Consider the following 14,663-nt stretch of genomic DNA (forward strand, 5'->3'; position numbering starts at 1 on the left):
AAGAAACGGCCTTTGTGTAGCTCCGTCGAGACCTGAAATACAAACCGGCGCGCATGGGCACGCATCATCGTGGTCGATTGGCTTACCTGTCTGATTACCGTCATACCTCCATCATCCGCGACACAAGCGGCCAGATAGCCCACCATAAAGAGCGCGTGGCCCTATCCCGACCTACCACGGGAAACGGCGTTTCCCTCCTCGGCCTGTTCCTAGAGGCTTTCAGTCAGTAGTAGCAGTTACCGATGACTCTGCTCCCGAGGTGGAAGGTGCTGCTATGCGGGATAGTCCTACTGCTGGGCGTGCTAGCCCTGGTCCACCCCTTCCTCCGCCTGGACTCTGCCCGCCAATATCTCGTCGTCTCTCCATGGTCTCCGGGAAGAGAGAAGAGTGCAGAGGGAAAACATGAGCCAGCATCACCACCACCGCCGTCGCCCCCACCTCCACCAAGCCCCAAGAAGCCGCCTCTGAAGTACAAGCCAGCGCCGACCTACACCGCGCCCCCGGTCAAGGACCCGTTCCCTCTGCTCTCCACCACCTCGACGCCCCCGCCCATCCCGGCCTACAACGTGCCCCCCAAGGACGCCTGGAAAGCCTACGACGGCGTGACGGTCGCGCCCCCGCTGCTCATCGGCTTCACGCGCAACTGGCCGATGCTGCTGCAGACCGTCGTATCCTACTTAACCGCAGGCTGGCCCGCGGACCAGCTCTACGTGGTCGAGAACACGGGCACGCAACAAGCCAACGCGCGGGGGCAGCTGACCCTGCAGAACCCGCGCTTCCTGAACCACACGCAGCTCAAAAAGGTGCTGGGCGTGAACGTCGTCCAGACGCCCGTCCTGCTCAGTTTCGCGCAGATGCAGAACTTCTTCCTGGCGCTTTCGTACGATCATGGTTGGCCTTATTATTTTTGGAGCCACATGGACGTCGTCGCCCTCGCGCACGAGGCCGGCGTGCCGGGGCTGACGGCGGCGGCGGGGGAGAAGGGGTACAAGTCGCTGTACACCCTATGCCTCGAGACGCTGCAGCAGACCTTGCGCGGCGACAACAGCAACACAGGCACCGCCAACACCGACCCTCCCGAAAAGAGGACCGCCTCCCCAAATTCTGGCTCTCGTCGCCCCCACAGAAGGAGAAGCAGAAGGAAAAGACACCGAAACCGGAGCCCCCGCGCTGGGCCGCACGCTTCTTCGCCTACGACCACCTGACCCTGCAGAACCCGCGGGCGCTCGAGGCCATCGGTGGCTGGGATACCTTTATTCCGTACTACATGACGGACTGCGACACGTACTCGCGCTTCGCGATGGGCGGGTGGAGCGTCGCGGACGCCGACGCGGGCATCATCACGGACGTGGCGGCCGTGTTCGACGACCTGCGCGCGCTGTACCGGGACCCGGGCGTGGTGCCGCGGTTCACGGATCCGAATCCGCCGGCGCCGGAGGGGAAGACCAAAGCAGCGAGAACCAGACTAAGGGGAAGAAGGGGCGGTGGTTATCCCGAAGGCGACACTTCCACATTGAACTCTACTACTGCTACTACCACCACTATCCAGGAGGAGACGCCCACACCACCACTACACCCACCCCACCAAAAACGCGACGTCCCCTTCCCCCACGAGCCCATGAACCTCAGCCTCCCGACGGACTACTGGTGGCTCCTCCGTCGCGAGGCCGACAACATGTTCCACCACAAGCACGGCGGCGGCCGGGGCCGGAACACGTGGCAGGCGGCGCAGCGCGGGGGGCGGGACGAGCCCTTTGGGTACGACGCCAACGGGTTCGAGGAGTCGGTCCGCGTGCTGACCGAGGCCGGCAAGGACGTGTTTGCGCGCAAGTGGGGACATCGGGAGTGCGATCTGGGCAAGTACAAAATGGGGGACCAGTGGAGGGTGGAGAAGGATTGGGAGTAGGACGGACGCAGTAGTCGTACGTGTGTAATAGAGGGAAGAAGAAAGGTGCTCGAGCGAGTGTCGATCGAGACGGGGTTGTGGACTTGAGCTGTTGTGTCGGAACATACCTGAAGCCCTGAATGAGATAATAATAACACATCGAAAGCTCAATATCTTGTTGTCAGATCCTTGACTGCTTACTTCTGATTGGCAAGTAATCTCAACGACGAACCGTACCACATCCGACATATCGACCAAGTTCGAAAAGCTCAAATGAGAATAGGTTAGATTAGAAAGAAGCTACACAGTTCACGCAGAGCCATCAACGTGTCCAACGATACCCTAGTTGAGCGATGCTGCTGAGCTTCACAGATCCATCTTGTTTACCACCAGCAGAGACGCATACCAATACCCCAAAGCTCGAACAGGAGATCCCCTGAGCCCAGACGACACTCAGGCACGGGGAGGAGGCGTGCAGCTGCCGCCAGTGTTGGTGAAGTAGGTCAAGCTGTTGAACTCGGTGTAGAGCGTCTTGAGCTTCCACCCCTTCTCCTTCTCCCCCTTGTTGCTCTCGAACGCGTTGACCAGAATACTGATGCCCTGGGCCGGCTGGGCCGGGTTGCCGAACGTCTGGGTCCAGCGCAGGACGATGGTGTCGCAGGTGACGGCGTTGACCGACTTGACCACCAGGGGAATCTTGGGCAGCTGGCTCTGCCCGGCCTTGAAGGCCGCCTTGCTCGGGAAGGTGACACTCCCCATGGGCTGCTGCGCCAGCATCGTTGATCGAGTCCGACGTGTCCGTGAAGTCGTCCGCGATGAACTTGTCAGCCAGCGCCTCGGTGTAGTTGCCGATCACCTGTGCGTAGTTGTCGGTGATCTCCTTGACCGCGGGCTGCGTGAGGCATTTGCCGCCATGGCTTTCTCCCGACTCGGGGTGAGGAGCGGCACAGGCACCGCTGATGACGGTGGTTAAGAAGATTAATGGGAAGAAGCGCATGATGGAGGTAGATGGGTCGCGGCGTTGAGGGATGACGACGGGGTACGGTAGCAGGAATGATGAGTCTGGCAGACTGTGGAAGTGTGCTGTATCTTACGGATGATGAAGCTTGACGATGGGAGATGCAGCATGAAAGGAGGTCCAACATTGCTGGATCGAGGAGCCCTTATATACACCTCGACACTCACCTCCACACTCACCTCCCAGCTATCTTATCTTCTCAGTTCTGAGCATGTCAGCCTATTTGCCCTTTGTTGATGGTCAGAGCCTCGCCGACGCGAGATCAATATTATGTGGCAGCAAACAAGCACCTAGGGATAGAATCGAGGAGTCGATCTCGGGTCCGAGAAGATGGGATTCTGGCAACCCACACCCAAGCATTGGCGGTGCGGCTGGGACAAACACCGATCTGGATGCGGTTGTATATAGTAACAACCCAATAGGGAAACGCCAATGGTAGATGTTCCTGCCTAACGGACTTCATTGCTGCCGTCAGACGAAGTTATTGAATTTCATGACACTGGTGACACAGCAGCTGAGTGCCCCTTGCTTCCGCTGTAGTTTGTAGTTTGCCACTGGCTGTGTTAGCACTCCCAGAGGAACTGTTGAGTACGTGAGTAGACATCTCGACCAAGTTGAATGGGAGACCCTTACCTCTTTCGAAGGCCCGTCCACCGCACGGTGTTGTGGTTGTCGTCTTTCATCATATCATCGTAAACAAACAACCGGAACGGACCCCTAGGGCCAGCCGAGGCAAGCAGACCCTCCTGGAAGGGAGCGATGGGAGTTCGGTAAGAATTGACGCCCATGTTTGCTTCTTTTACCCGGAATATATTAGACGGAGAGACAGGGCCCTCAGCTGGGCTTGATGAAGGATGTCGTGCGCCTGGAACATGGAGAGATGTGGCTGCTCTAGCCAGGTCGAGGAACCGACAACACGAACGGTAGGCCCATCACGACATCCGATAGAGACAGCCTCATCCGCAAACCTGGGTCGGGTATGATCGATTCGTTCTTAGTCAGGGGAGGTGGTGCTCGTGGTGGCTGGCTCGTGTTCTCAGGGTGATGCAGACATCGATCAAGTCAATCTTCAAGGGTGGTTGCATGCAGTCATCCCCGGAGTTCCCCAGCTGAGCCGCTTTCGATGGTTCAGGATTGATCGCTTTGCAGGTGGGTTTGGGGGCCAGGAGCCGAAGTCCCCGACCCCGCACTGGTGCTTATGCTTATCTCCCTCTTCCATGTATGTATGTACATGTACGATTACGATAGCGATGCCGATAACGATAAGATAACATATGCTACGTACCGTACACTTGGAACGGATACCACTCATTTCTGCTCCAATTTGCTGGTAATATGAAGATTGCCAGCCACCAAAGTCTGCTTATGAAATTGCGTCAGATCAATGTGTCCCATGCTCTCGTTTTCTTTGTGGCGGTGACTGCCCGTAAAGTGACTCGTGATTGCTCACCGACTTGACCCGTGCTGGAGCTTACACAAAGAGGAAGGTGGCGCTATGCCGAATTCGGCTTCCAGTATCCACCTTGGTCACGTTATCCAGTCACTGGGAGAGCGTTCCTTGGGAAGAAGGAGGGAAGAAGGCAGGAAGGGGTCGTTTGCCCCCGCTTTGTGTCCCGCCTCCTAACAAATCAGAGGGTCCCCTTTTACCTGGTGCAGGCTACTCTCAGCAGAGTCTCTCAGTGCCTCGCTTCAATGTTCAGCTCTTTCAACCGGTCTGGCACTCCATTCAATGCCAAAGGAGCACCCACTTTACATTGAAGGCAACCATTCACCCCACGTCAGTAGGCCTTAAGTCGTCACTCACTCACTCCAAACTCCCTCCCCCGGCCATCCATCCATCACCTGCAACAACTGCAACAACTGCACCGACTTCTGCGGCACACACTTGAAGCTTCTCCCCATCCACATCTTCAACACTCCCACCCATCACCGAATCCTGGTAAGTCGAGTCCAAATCAATCCGGAAATCCCTCTATCAGTTCCATCAATCCCCGTCATTTCCCTGCCTGCCAATGCACATGGCAGTCAACTGGGTCAGGAGGGTCGGTTGTGCCTGGATTAGGATGTGCCTAAGATAGCCACCCATTTAATGGTAGTGGGCAGTCACTTCTGGTCAGGCCGATCAGTCATCCGCCCAGTGGTGGCACTATCCCGACCAGGCAGCCAAACCATCCCTCTTTCCTATTTCTAAGCTTCCTCCAACAACTACGCTGCACATCCTACCATCATCGTCATCAACCTAACACCACCTACACTTCATCGTCAGAGTCGCAGTTACAGTACTGATATTGCCCTCCCTACTCAAGAACACTCATCTCCACCGCTAGTCTTCACCCATCACCGCCAAGATGCGTTCTAAGTTCAAGGACGAGCACCCCTTCGAGAAGCGCAAGGCCGAAGCCGAGCGCATCCGACAGAAGTACGCCGATCGTATTCCCGTAAGTTGATTGCACCATTTCCTCGTCTTTGCCCATGGTCGTCGAGCATGATTTGGACCGCCCAACGACTCCCGGACGATACGACAACTGCCGAGAGCGCCTTATCTCTACGTCGAAACAACCCCACCCAACGCCGAACGCCAACCGCCGCATCGTCAATCCCATCACCGCGATGACTTGGTCCGACTCGAATACTCGTCATTACCGACCGATATGGACATGCTATTAGCCACCTGCTGACATCGCATCTGTTTCTAGGTCATCTGCGAGAAGGTCGAGAAGTCGGACATCGCTACTATCGACAAGAAGAAGTACCTCGTCCCCGCAGACCTCACCGTCGGTCAGTTCGTCTACGTCATCCGCAAGCGGATCAAGCTGTCGCCCGAGAAGGCTATCTTCATCTTCGTTGATGAGGTTCTGCCCCCGACCGCCGCTCTGATGAGCAGCATCTACGAGGAGCACAAGGATGAGGATGGGTACGTGCCTTTCCCCCAAAACAACTGTCTACCGGTGTCCCAAACTAACCCGTATACCAGCTTCCTGTACATCACGTACTCGGGCGAGAACACGTTCGGCGAGTCGGCTTGAGCGATATCCTCCCTTCCTCCCACATTGATACAATCTTCGGCGTTCACGGTTAGGGTTTACACGATGCGATGGTTTTCTCGTTAAGAGCTTGCGATGGTCGCATTATGGATACGGCAGCGCAGTTAGGTAGCAATGGAATGCCCGCGCGGCAATAAATTTGCGCCAGATATGCCTCCGTCGGCAGGAGATTGGTAATGCTTGGTATTCTTCTGGTCTACACTCTTCCCGCATTTGGCAAAACAGACATGCTGGGGTTGAAGACAACACTCAGAAGACTCGGTAGCCCTGCAGATTGCCAAATCATACATATGAGAGGCGCTTAGCCCATCAAACCTGTGCAGTGTCTGATGCTGGAGATTCATGGTCGTACTTGGCCGCGCGTTCTTGCCTCTCGTACCTGGGAAGTCGGTGTATTACTCACAACATTGCCATGGAAAACATGCCGGCTGTCCCTACGGTTGGTTGTCCTCGCGATTCGGGCAGACCAGATATGCCGTCACTAACCACGAACCCACTATCTGCTTTACATGTGGCCTTCTCCTATCTGATGCGGATCCACCCTGGTATCGCTTCTAGCTAGTTGCTATCTTTCAGCTTATTAGTTCCCGCACCTACAGCCTATAATTCTACTATTGTAGTCCACTTTTGCCTCTTCCATTTGCTGTCCCGCTGGTCACTGCGTATGGATTGCGAAGATGTGTGAACCGAAGGAATGATTGTACAGGAAGCCAAATGGTTCTCCTGATTTGCCCCCACGCTCACTGGACTGGTGCTGCTGGAAGCCATGATCTACGAGTCAGGCCAGACCCTAACCAGCGTCAAAACGCTGCCTCCAGCATAGAGTCGCCGAAAAGCCGTTTGTCTTAGCGCTGAAGCCGCTCTTGCTGGTGATGGGCGCCGGTTGAGGGACTGTATCAGACTCCTTCCTGGACCAGAGTTCTGAACCGGAGTTCTTTTCCCCATATGGCAGTGGATGTCCCTGCGTTGCCTATCAGTACAGTCGCTTATATTCACTGTAGCATCAGTAAGGCCAGACTTTTGATCGTGTGTCTTTGGAGCTGTAGCGATCCAGAATCGATCGATTGGGGAGGGGAGCCGGCAGTCCGACTTAGGGCTTGCTCTGTTGGGCGATCCGCGGCTACCAGTAGTCTACGTCTTGTGATATCGCTACGAGAGGGCCTCCAGGGCCTCGAGAATGTAAACGGCCGATACCTTGGGCATTCTCTTCGGCGTCGTCTTGGTCCAGGAGTGGTCTCGGTTGGCAAGCTGGCCACCTCCAAGGCCACCTTTTCCATCTTCATGTACTTTGCTTCGAACCATGGCAGGCAGGTAGAGGGTATTCTGGAGGGAGCGGGATTGTTGTTGAGCCTTCGCATGTACTGGGGCCAAATGTAAGGCAGCCTGTCTATGCCTGGGGCTGCGAATGTGTAGCATGTACGGCGATGTGAGAGTTGTAGAATCTTCGGTTGAATAGTAGTGTCGACATCGCAACAAAGATGCTGGACTTCTTCCAGTTCCTGGTCAACCCCCTATATGAAGAACCGCTGTCCCGTACTCTCTCATCACTGTCCCACGCTCCGTCCTCATACCTACAAACTTCACCTTACTTGATAGCACCAACAACAACTTCTTCAACAACACCATCAAATAAGAACCAACCTAACCAGCAACAACAATGTCCCTCCCCGACCCCAACAACGATCTCATCCGCGGCCTGGTCCCCGTCTCCTTCCAGCTGGACGAGTCGGCCCGCCGCCGCCTCGGCCCCTACGCCCTCGCCGCGGACCGGTACGACGACTACGTCTGGCTCGAGTACCGCCCGCGGCCGTGCTGGCCGCCGTCGTCGACACGCTGACGAGCGTGTTGCAGAACATGCACAACCTCGAGGTGCCGCAGGAGATGGCGCTCCGCAGCTTGGGGTTCCGGGTCGTGATCGCGAGGGGACTGCAGGAGGCGCCGCGCGAGGTGGATTTGTTGACGCAGTTCGCGTCGGGGCAGCAGCAGAGCCAACAGAACAATGCGAGGCTGGGGGATTGGGTGCTTTGGGGGATTCTGCAGAGGGATCCGGCTAAGTTTCGGTTCGTGGTGCATCCTATCACGGAGCCGGCTAACAGCGCTGCCGCCGCTCAGGAACAACAGTAGGAGATATCGTTCGGACGCGCTGGAAGCAGGCTCCAGTTGCATGGGATCAGTTGCCGAGGGTAGTGAAGGAGCAAATCCTGGGAATCTAGGGTATTGTCACAAATCAAAAATCAATAGTGTACGGTCACTCGACCTCGATCAGCGACGGGATATCTAGCGATGAGACAGCAGTGGTCACGACCTCAAATCAACAAACTAATTCACACGATCTTATTGTGTCAAGCGCTCAACCACGGCCTCAGCACGCCCGGCCAGCTATATTCTTGTCCATCCTCACCTGTAACCAGAAGAGCCAGGGTGAACAATGCAGCTCTATGGCCGGACCAGCTTGTTTCACGATAGCATCAATAATATCATTGTTTTTATCGAGATTCTCAAACTCCACGAGTACTTGAATTTCTTCTATATACTCGACTTACCTCATCCATGCTGCCTTCTCATTCACCTACATATGTATATCCCCCTTTCCCGTCGTGAGCTCGACGACGACCTCGAACCGGAACTTCTTGGGATCCTTCACCGCGATCCCCCACTCGACCCAGTCCGCCAGCCGCGGGTTCTCGCGGTCCGGGTCCTTGCTATCCCGGAACTGGCAGAGGTCGGTGCGGGCGGGCGTCTCTCGTGCTCGCAGACCAGATAGATGTCGAGCAGCCTGCACGCGCTGCTCGCGCCACTCGCCCGGCACGCGCACGACGCCGCCCAGGTCCCGCAGCAGGCCCCGCGCGCTCAGGAGCATCTCCTGCCCCACCCACAAGGGGCTCAGTCCCCGGCCTTCCTGCGTGGACTTGGGAAAGGCGAGGCGCACGTAGTCGGAGTGCTGGGTCGCGGGCGTCGACGTGCGCGGGTTCGCGCCCTCCTGGTAGAGCAGGAAGGTGGTGGGGACCAGGCCGCCGATGATGACTTCTTTCCTGAAGGCCTCGAATTCTTTGTCGCATTTGTCGGTGTCGGAGAGAGCCATTTTATCCAGGGGAGGTCAAAGAAAAGCTTTATGTAGCAGTTTGGATACGTGAGAAAGAAAGGGGAGAGGAGAAGGCCGTGGGTTTCAGAGGGTCGTTTTGGTTTGTTACTTACCTTTTCGAGTAAGCAGAGGGTGCGATTCGAGGTTGGAGTCGTAGATGTCGATGGTAGGGTTGGTTACGGCATCGAAGATGTTTTATAGATGAGTCTTCTAGAATAACAAGTATTTACTGTTCGTTGGCTATTGAGGCATTCACAATGTCATTGATCAGTTTTACAGTTACACATGTCAAAGGCTGGTGGACAATTTCTTTGTCTGGTGCCGTCTAAGGGTGAGCTGCCTGCCTATCCACCACCATTCCTCAGGACCGTGTCAACGCAACCTCATTTCTCGGCCGCTCTTATTAATGATGCCCTATCAAACCAGATACAGCAAGGGTATTTATGTGTTCGGTTACTCCAGAGTACAAGATTTCGTTCGCCGAAAACTCGTAGGATAATCATCCTCGACTCAAAATGCTACCGGCGATGCTCACTCCTCTGGATGCGGATGGTCCTTCTGCTGAGATGATGACGATGAAGCAGATGTGGACTCTCGCTTCTTAGAATCCTCCGAAAGTGAAGATGACGAAGCCGTCTTCTTGATGTTGAAGCCCAAAGAGGGCAGGACCGGGATGCGGGATTTGTTGCCGGCGCGAGTCGGAGATTGATGTCGCTCCACCGCCCCATTACCATCTCGCCCAGGCAACTTCTCTTGCTGTTCGTTGGCGGCGATGCGGTCATCGAGGATCGTCTTATTGATTACCCATACCTCAGGCGTGTAGGTCTCAGGCCGGCCATCCTTAGTCTTCTCCTTCGGATCAAGCACGAAATCAGCGACAGGATCTTGTTGCTGACGACGCTGACGGCCGCGGCGAGGCGAACCGGCAGGGGTCTTAGGAAAAGCAAACTAGGGAAGTGTCAGCTAACATATCATGAAAGTAAATGTAGAGGTGTTATGAATATGATGAACTTGAGTTCCTGTGTGGTCAAGGCAGGGTACATACCTTCTTGTAGGCCTCAGCAGGAAGATTGATTCGCTTGCCAATGAGCTGCTCATCGGTGAGCGGCTCACGTCCGTCACCGCCCATGCGAGCGGGATCGACACCTGTTCTACCCACGACCTTCTGCTCGCTGGCGCGGGGAATGTGCTCGGGTCCGCCCGCAACGTACTCGACATTCTCAACGTCCTCAACGTCCTCTGGCTCTTCCTGCAGAGTTGGCAAGTACTGGCCTCGGGAGCGAGGAAGGCTGCCGCTACGCCTACCACCAGAGGCGGGAGGAGGAGGTCCCATCAGACCTGACGAAGAAGCGCTGGCCAACATCGTGAGGTTCCTAAGGTCTTCCTCGTACTGCTTGCTGTGTTGGTAACCCTGCGCGGGAAGAGCCGGTCTTTTCTTCTCCGACACGGGCGAGAAGTCCGCGCGTGTAGTCGACATGGCGATAGGCGGTAGGGGTAGGAATTCCTCTTCCTCTTCCTCCAAACTCGTCAGCTGGGGCAGCAGGTGTGGCTTCTTCTGCTCCTCGTAGCCGTACTGCACTTCCAGCACGAAGTAGTCCTCCTGGGCGGCGCGGCGGCTCGTGTTGGCCTCCTCGCGCGACTGCAGCTTGCGGACGCAATCGTGGAACTCGGCGTCGGTGAGATCGGCCAGGCTCGTGACGGCCTGGAAGCTGGTGCTGGGGGGATGTCCTTCTGGGGAAGGGAGAGGGCAGCAGAGGGGAGCGCCGAGGTGGTGGCACTGAGGCCGGTTCCGAAACCTGTGGGGTTTCGGAGTCAGTATCACTCTATAAACGGTGGGATGAAACAAAAGTCTTGGAAGTGACATTAGACAACTTCATTCGGAGGACCGAGCAACCAAGAGACAGTTTAATCAATAGGAGATGAGCGTGTCTCAAAACAAATGCAACTAAAACTCACCAGGGGGCGGCGGGGCCGCGACGCTCCAAACGATCTGCACGTGCCTGGCCGTGCTCGTGACCACCGCCTCGAGCGGCCGGCCGCCGGCGCCGGTGCCGCGCGGCATCTTGCGGATGTGGTCCGGGGCCTGGACGGCGCCGGCGGCCTGGGCCACGGCGGCGCGGACGAAGGCGCGCTTGCTGGTGGCGCCGGGGACGATGGGGACGACGAGTAGGGGCGGGGGCTGGCGGTACGCGAGCTTCAGGCCCGCGGGCTCGGCGATCTTGAGGACCACCATAGCGAGGTAGGTGGGCTCCTCGGGGGAGACATGGTGATGGTGGTGGTGGTGAGGGGAGGGAGGGAAAGGGGGCTTTGTTGTTGTTGTCTGTCTTGATGGTCTTGAGAATTTCCCAAACGAGTTGGCCAAGAGTTGTGCTGGGTTGACCAAGAGGGAAAATTCGAGTGAGTAGGAAACCAGTTCGTTTACCTGCGTTAGGGTTTCAACTTTTGCACCCGCCGGTCTGTGCTCGCGGGCACGGCGACGATGAGGTCGACGATGTTGCTCACTGAGCTGAACTTACAGTGGCACAACCCCCATGCGTTGCACTCAAGAAACATCACTAGTAGCGGAAGTCGTGGGATAAATCAAATCCCATAACCAATACTGCAAACATCCCTGAAATACAGTTAACATACTTCTTTGCTGTTCCCAACAATCATGCTCACACTTTCGAGGTCCGATGTGCTTTAGCATGCGAGTCTCTTTTTGAACAATTAATGCTCTATCTAGGAAGTCATAACAAACATACATTCACCGTTTTGGTTCACCTTTGAGCGGCCCCGTAAGGCTCACAACGCAGGAAAAAGGGGCTCGTCGATTATGAGGATCTTACCGGACACGCACATCTCCTACTCATTGGCTCAAGACACTCGTGTATACGTAATATGAGAGCGGCCGACTCAATGTCAATCGTTTTTTCTTTGTTTATGATAAGCTGCCAGGGAAGTCAAGCCTTTGATCTATCACCAGGAAAATCACCAAGGACCACGAGTGAGTTCCCCTAAGGCCGACTGAGTCCTTGCCTGACCCGATCCCCAGTACAACTGAAAGCCTTTGACAGCATAACACTCATCCATGTCGCTGGCAGTCAAAGTCGTACAATGACTAGGACACATTCAGATGCGGAAATGGTCACTCGAGATAGCTGATCGAAACTGAATAAATATGGCGGTCGTCGCTCTTCCCAAGTGGAATTGTTTTACCAAACATTTATCTAAACACAGCGTTTACTGCATTCTATCTGAGAAACTCAAGATGACGACTGCTAATTCTAGCAAGCTTCACCTCCTCGTTCGACTTGACGAATCACTAGTGGACCAACTCGACACCAACGGCTTCCATCTCCTCTCCTTGGAAAAAGACGAACTGTCGACGATGACGGCCGAGGGGCTCTCCAACAAAGTCTTGGACCTCCTCCGTGCGATTGAACAAAAGAACTTGGTTAGTTGGTTTGAAGACCCCCGCCGGCAGGCCCAGTGCCAGATGCGCTGTCTCGAAGTAGACCCGGTGCTCTACGATGCTTCTAGGCCGAAGCGACTCCGGATGCAATGGCCCGATGGCACCGCGCTGGGCCGGAGGGTTTGCCTGGGGTATATGGTAGATGACGCCGCGTTTCGGACATGGTGGGAGTACTGGCAGAGGTTCAAAGACACCGAGCTCTGCCTCCACGTCGAGACCGACAGGGGCGCTTCCTGGCAATGATCGGTATACTATGGGAAACATTCAGAGTCTACGGAGGAGTCCCTGGGTTTTGGCCTCTCTCTCTGAATAACAATAGAGTTCAATGCTCTTATCTTGGTGTAGCCTTAGGGTAGTTTTATTCCGCAAGAAAACTCTAAGACGTAACAATGTCCCATCAAGTGCTGGCCCGAACGTTAAGCATGTATAACGAAAGTGTTTAAGACATTATGTAGCAAGTATCCAATCACTTAGAAACCCCCCAATTCCATACGCTGCAAAGAGTTACATTCACTCAACATAAGCTTGAAGACATCCTCATGACCCCTAGCATACTGCAGCGGCGTTTTGGCATCTGCATCTTCCAACCTCAGGAATTCGCCGGAACCAGTTAATATCGCATTCTTACCCTCGGGCGCCATTCGGGCTCCCTTCTCAATTAGCAGCCGCACGGCATCCATATTGCCTTTCTCGGCGGCGTACGACAGAGGCGTGCGCCCCCTCGATCGGCCGTATCTACTTCGGCCTCGTACTTGAAAAGCAACCCCAGAACATCGCAGTAACCCCTCTCTGCTGCATACGAAACCGGCGATCTCCCCCGTTGTCTGTAAGTGTGACGCTCGCACCCTTTCCGATGAGTGCTTCTAACACCGCTGTATGTCGGTTCTCGGCTGCCAAGGACAGCGCCGTCCGTCTAAACGAATCCGCCTTGTCCACCTCGAGCCTCTCATGGCCCAGCAGCAACTCGACAGAAGCGACGTGGCCGTGCCTGGCCGCGTGTTGCAGCGGCGTGAAGAACGTGAGATCTAGGCAGGCCGCGTTCGGGTCGATGTTGTCGACGCGCAGCAGCTTCTGCACGACCGCGTCGTGGCCGTCTCGGGCGGCCAAGGCGAGCGCGGTCCACTTTGACGCGGTCGCGTTCACGTCGAGGTTTTCGACGAGCAGGAGCCTCTGCACCATGTCGTCGTGGCCGTGCATGGCGGCGAGCTCCAGTGGCCGCTGCGCGTGCGGACCCCAACCGTTCACGTCCACGTTCTTCTGGAGTAGCAGTTCCGCCATGGCCATATCGCCCGTGGTGGCGGCATGCCAAAGCAGCGATTCCCAAGAGCCCTTGTCCATGGACGAGGCCACTGTATTGTTGGCATGTCGCCGGCATAGCTCCTTTGCCACCTCGATGTGGTCTTGCTCGATCGCCGTGAGCAGCGCTTTCCTCTCCCCGTCCTCCGTCAGCTTGCCCAGGAGGTGCGTCACTATGTCCCTGCACCGTTTCCAAGCGGTTTTGTGCCGCAGTGTGTTGCCGGGGTCTGCCTCATCCATGCTGAGGACTCTTCTGGTTACTACCCTGTCCTCGCGGCGGTTCCGAACGGCTCTGTGCAGCGCCGTGTTGTTGGATGCGTCTACCGCCAGGACATTGGCGCCGCTTGCGGTGAGCAGCAGTACTACCTCCTCCTTTCCATGGTCGGCGGCCCAGTGGAGTGCGGTACGGTGGCGGTTGTCTTGTGCATCGATGTTGCCAAGAACCTTCTGGTGTTCCAATAACATCTTGACCATCTCTTCGTCGCCGTTGGTCGCGGCCTCGTGCAGCGCCGTCTTCCCGTCTCGGTCACGAAGAAGGCCGTCCGCCTCTAAGTCACGCATGAGATGCCGTGCCCAACGCGTGTTTCCTAGGGCTGCCGCCCAATGCAGCGCGGACCTTCCGAGCTCGTCCTGGGCATTGACATCAGGGGCGGCATTCCTGGAAGACGGAGAAGTCGAGGAGCGGGTTAGGGGTTGCGAAGAAAGCTCCGAGTCGTTGATTACAGCGATATGAAGCTCGGTTCTGCCGCCAGGAGTCTTTACTGCTCGCAGCTTGGACATCCAGGCGCTCCTGCGCGGCCTTTTTGACGAGTTGGACGGGATTAGCTGCGTCATTTCTGATCAGCTTTGCGCGATCCGACGACGAGCCGGATTCAGCAGATCTA

The 14,663-nt window shown here is 56.1% G+C and overlaps 8 protein-coding genes across 8 annotated transcripts; 4 read left to right on the forward strand and 4 right to left on the reverse strand.

The window, feature by feature from the left end:
* Positions 1–242: 242 nt before the first annotated feature.
* On the forward strand, positions 243–1,906 carry PG997_000190 (uncharacterized protein; the record flags this gene model as incomplete). The annotated part of the gene is made up of 2 exons (XM_066804505.1): positions 243–997; positions 1,057–1,906. 2 exons carry the CDS (start codon positions 243–245, stop codon positions 1,904–1,906), a joined length of 1,605 nt encoding a protein of 534 aa, XP_066674278.1.
* A 432-nt stretch (positions 1,907–2,338) lies between these two features.
* On the reverse strand, positions 2,339–2,882 carry PG997_000191 (uncharacterized protein; the record flags this gene model as incomplete). Its single annotated transcript, XM_066804506.1, has 2 exons — positions 2,339–2,636; positions 2,680–2,882. 2 exons carry the CDS (start codon positions 2,880–2,882, stop codon positions 2,339–2,341), a joined length of 501 nt encoding a protein of 166 aa, XP_066674279.1.
* Positions 2,883–5,251: 2,369 nt separating this feature from the next.
* On the forward strand, positions 5,252–5,929 carry PG997_000192 (Autophagy- protein 8; the record flags this gene model as incomplete). Its single annotated transcript, XM_066804507.1, has 3 exons — positions 5,252–5,341; positions 5,600–5,817; positions 5,878–5,929. 3 exons carry the CDS (start codon positions 5,252–5,254, stop codon positions 5,927–5,929), a joined length of 360 nt encoding a protein of 119 aa, XP_066674280.1.
* A 1,675-nt stretch (positions 5,930–7,604) lies between these two features.
* Positions 7,605–7,784, forward strand: PG997_000193 (uncharacterized protein; the record flags this gene model as incomplete). Its single annotated transcript, XM_066804508.1, has 1 exon — positions 7,605–7,784. One exon carries the CDS (start codon positions 7,605–7,607, stop codon positions 7,782–7,784), a length of 180 nt encoding a protein of 59 aa, XP_066674281.1.
* Positions 7,785–7,801: 17 nt separating this feature from the next.
* On the forward strand, positions 7,802–8,071 carry PG997_000194 (uncharacterized protein; the record flags this gene model as incomplete). Its single annotated transcript, XM_066804509.1, has 1 exon — positions 7,802–8,071. The coding sequence occupies one exon, from the start codon at positions 7,802–7,804 to the stop codon at positions 8,069–8,071; it is 270 nt and encodes an 89-aa protein (XP_066674282.1).
* Positions 8,072–8,516: 445 nt separating this feature from the next.
* PG997_000195 (uncharacterized protein) lies at positions 8,517–9,029 on the reverse strand (the record flags this gene model as incomplete). The annotated part of the gene is made up of 1 exon (XM_066804510.1): positions 8,517–9,029. The coding sequence occupies one exon, from the start codon at positions 9,027–9,029 to the stop codon at positions 8,517–8,519; it is 513 nt and encodes a 170-aa protein (XP_066674283.1).
* A 531-nt stretch (positions 9,030–9,560) lies between these two features.
* On the reverse strand, positions 9,561–11,262 carry PG997_000196 (uncharacterized protein; the record flags this gene model as incomplete). Its single annotated transcript, XM_066804511.1, has 3 exons — positions 9,561–9,977; positions 10,075–10,825; positions 10,982–11,262. The coding sequence occupies 3 exons, from the start codon at positions 11,260–11,262 to the stop codon at positions 9,561–9,563; spliced, it is 1,449 nt and encodes a 482-aa protein (XP_066674284.1).
* A 1,071-nt stretch (positions 11,263–12,333) lies between these two features.
* On the reverse strand, positions 12,334–14,613 carry PG997_000197 (uncharacterized protein; the record flags this gene model as incomplete). The annotated part of the gene is made up of 3 exons (XM_066804512.1): positions 12,334–12,734; positions 12,992–13,234; positions 13,284–14,613. The coding sequence occupies 3 exons, from the start codon at positions 14,611–14,613 to the stop codon at positions 12,334–12,336; spliced, it is 1,974 nt and encodes a 657-aa protein (XP_066674285.1).
* Positions 14,614–14,663: the final 50 nt, after the last annotated feature.

Source organism: Apiospora hydei (assembly GCF_038363865.1).
Source record: "Apiospora hydei strain CBS 114990 chromosome Unknown utg000002l_segment0_segment0, whole genome shotgun sequence".
Taxonomy (NCBI): domain Eukaryota; kingdom Fungi; phylum Ascomycota; class Sordariomycetes; order Amphisphaeriales; family Apiosporaceae; genus Apiospora; species Apiospora hydei.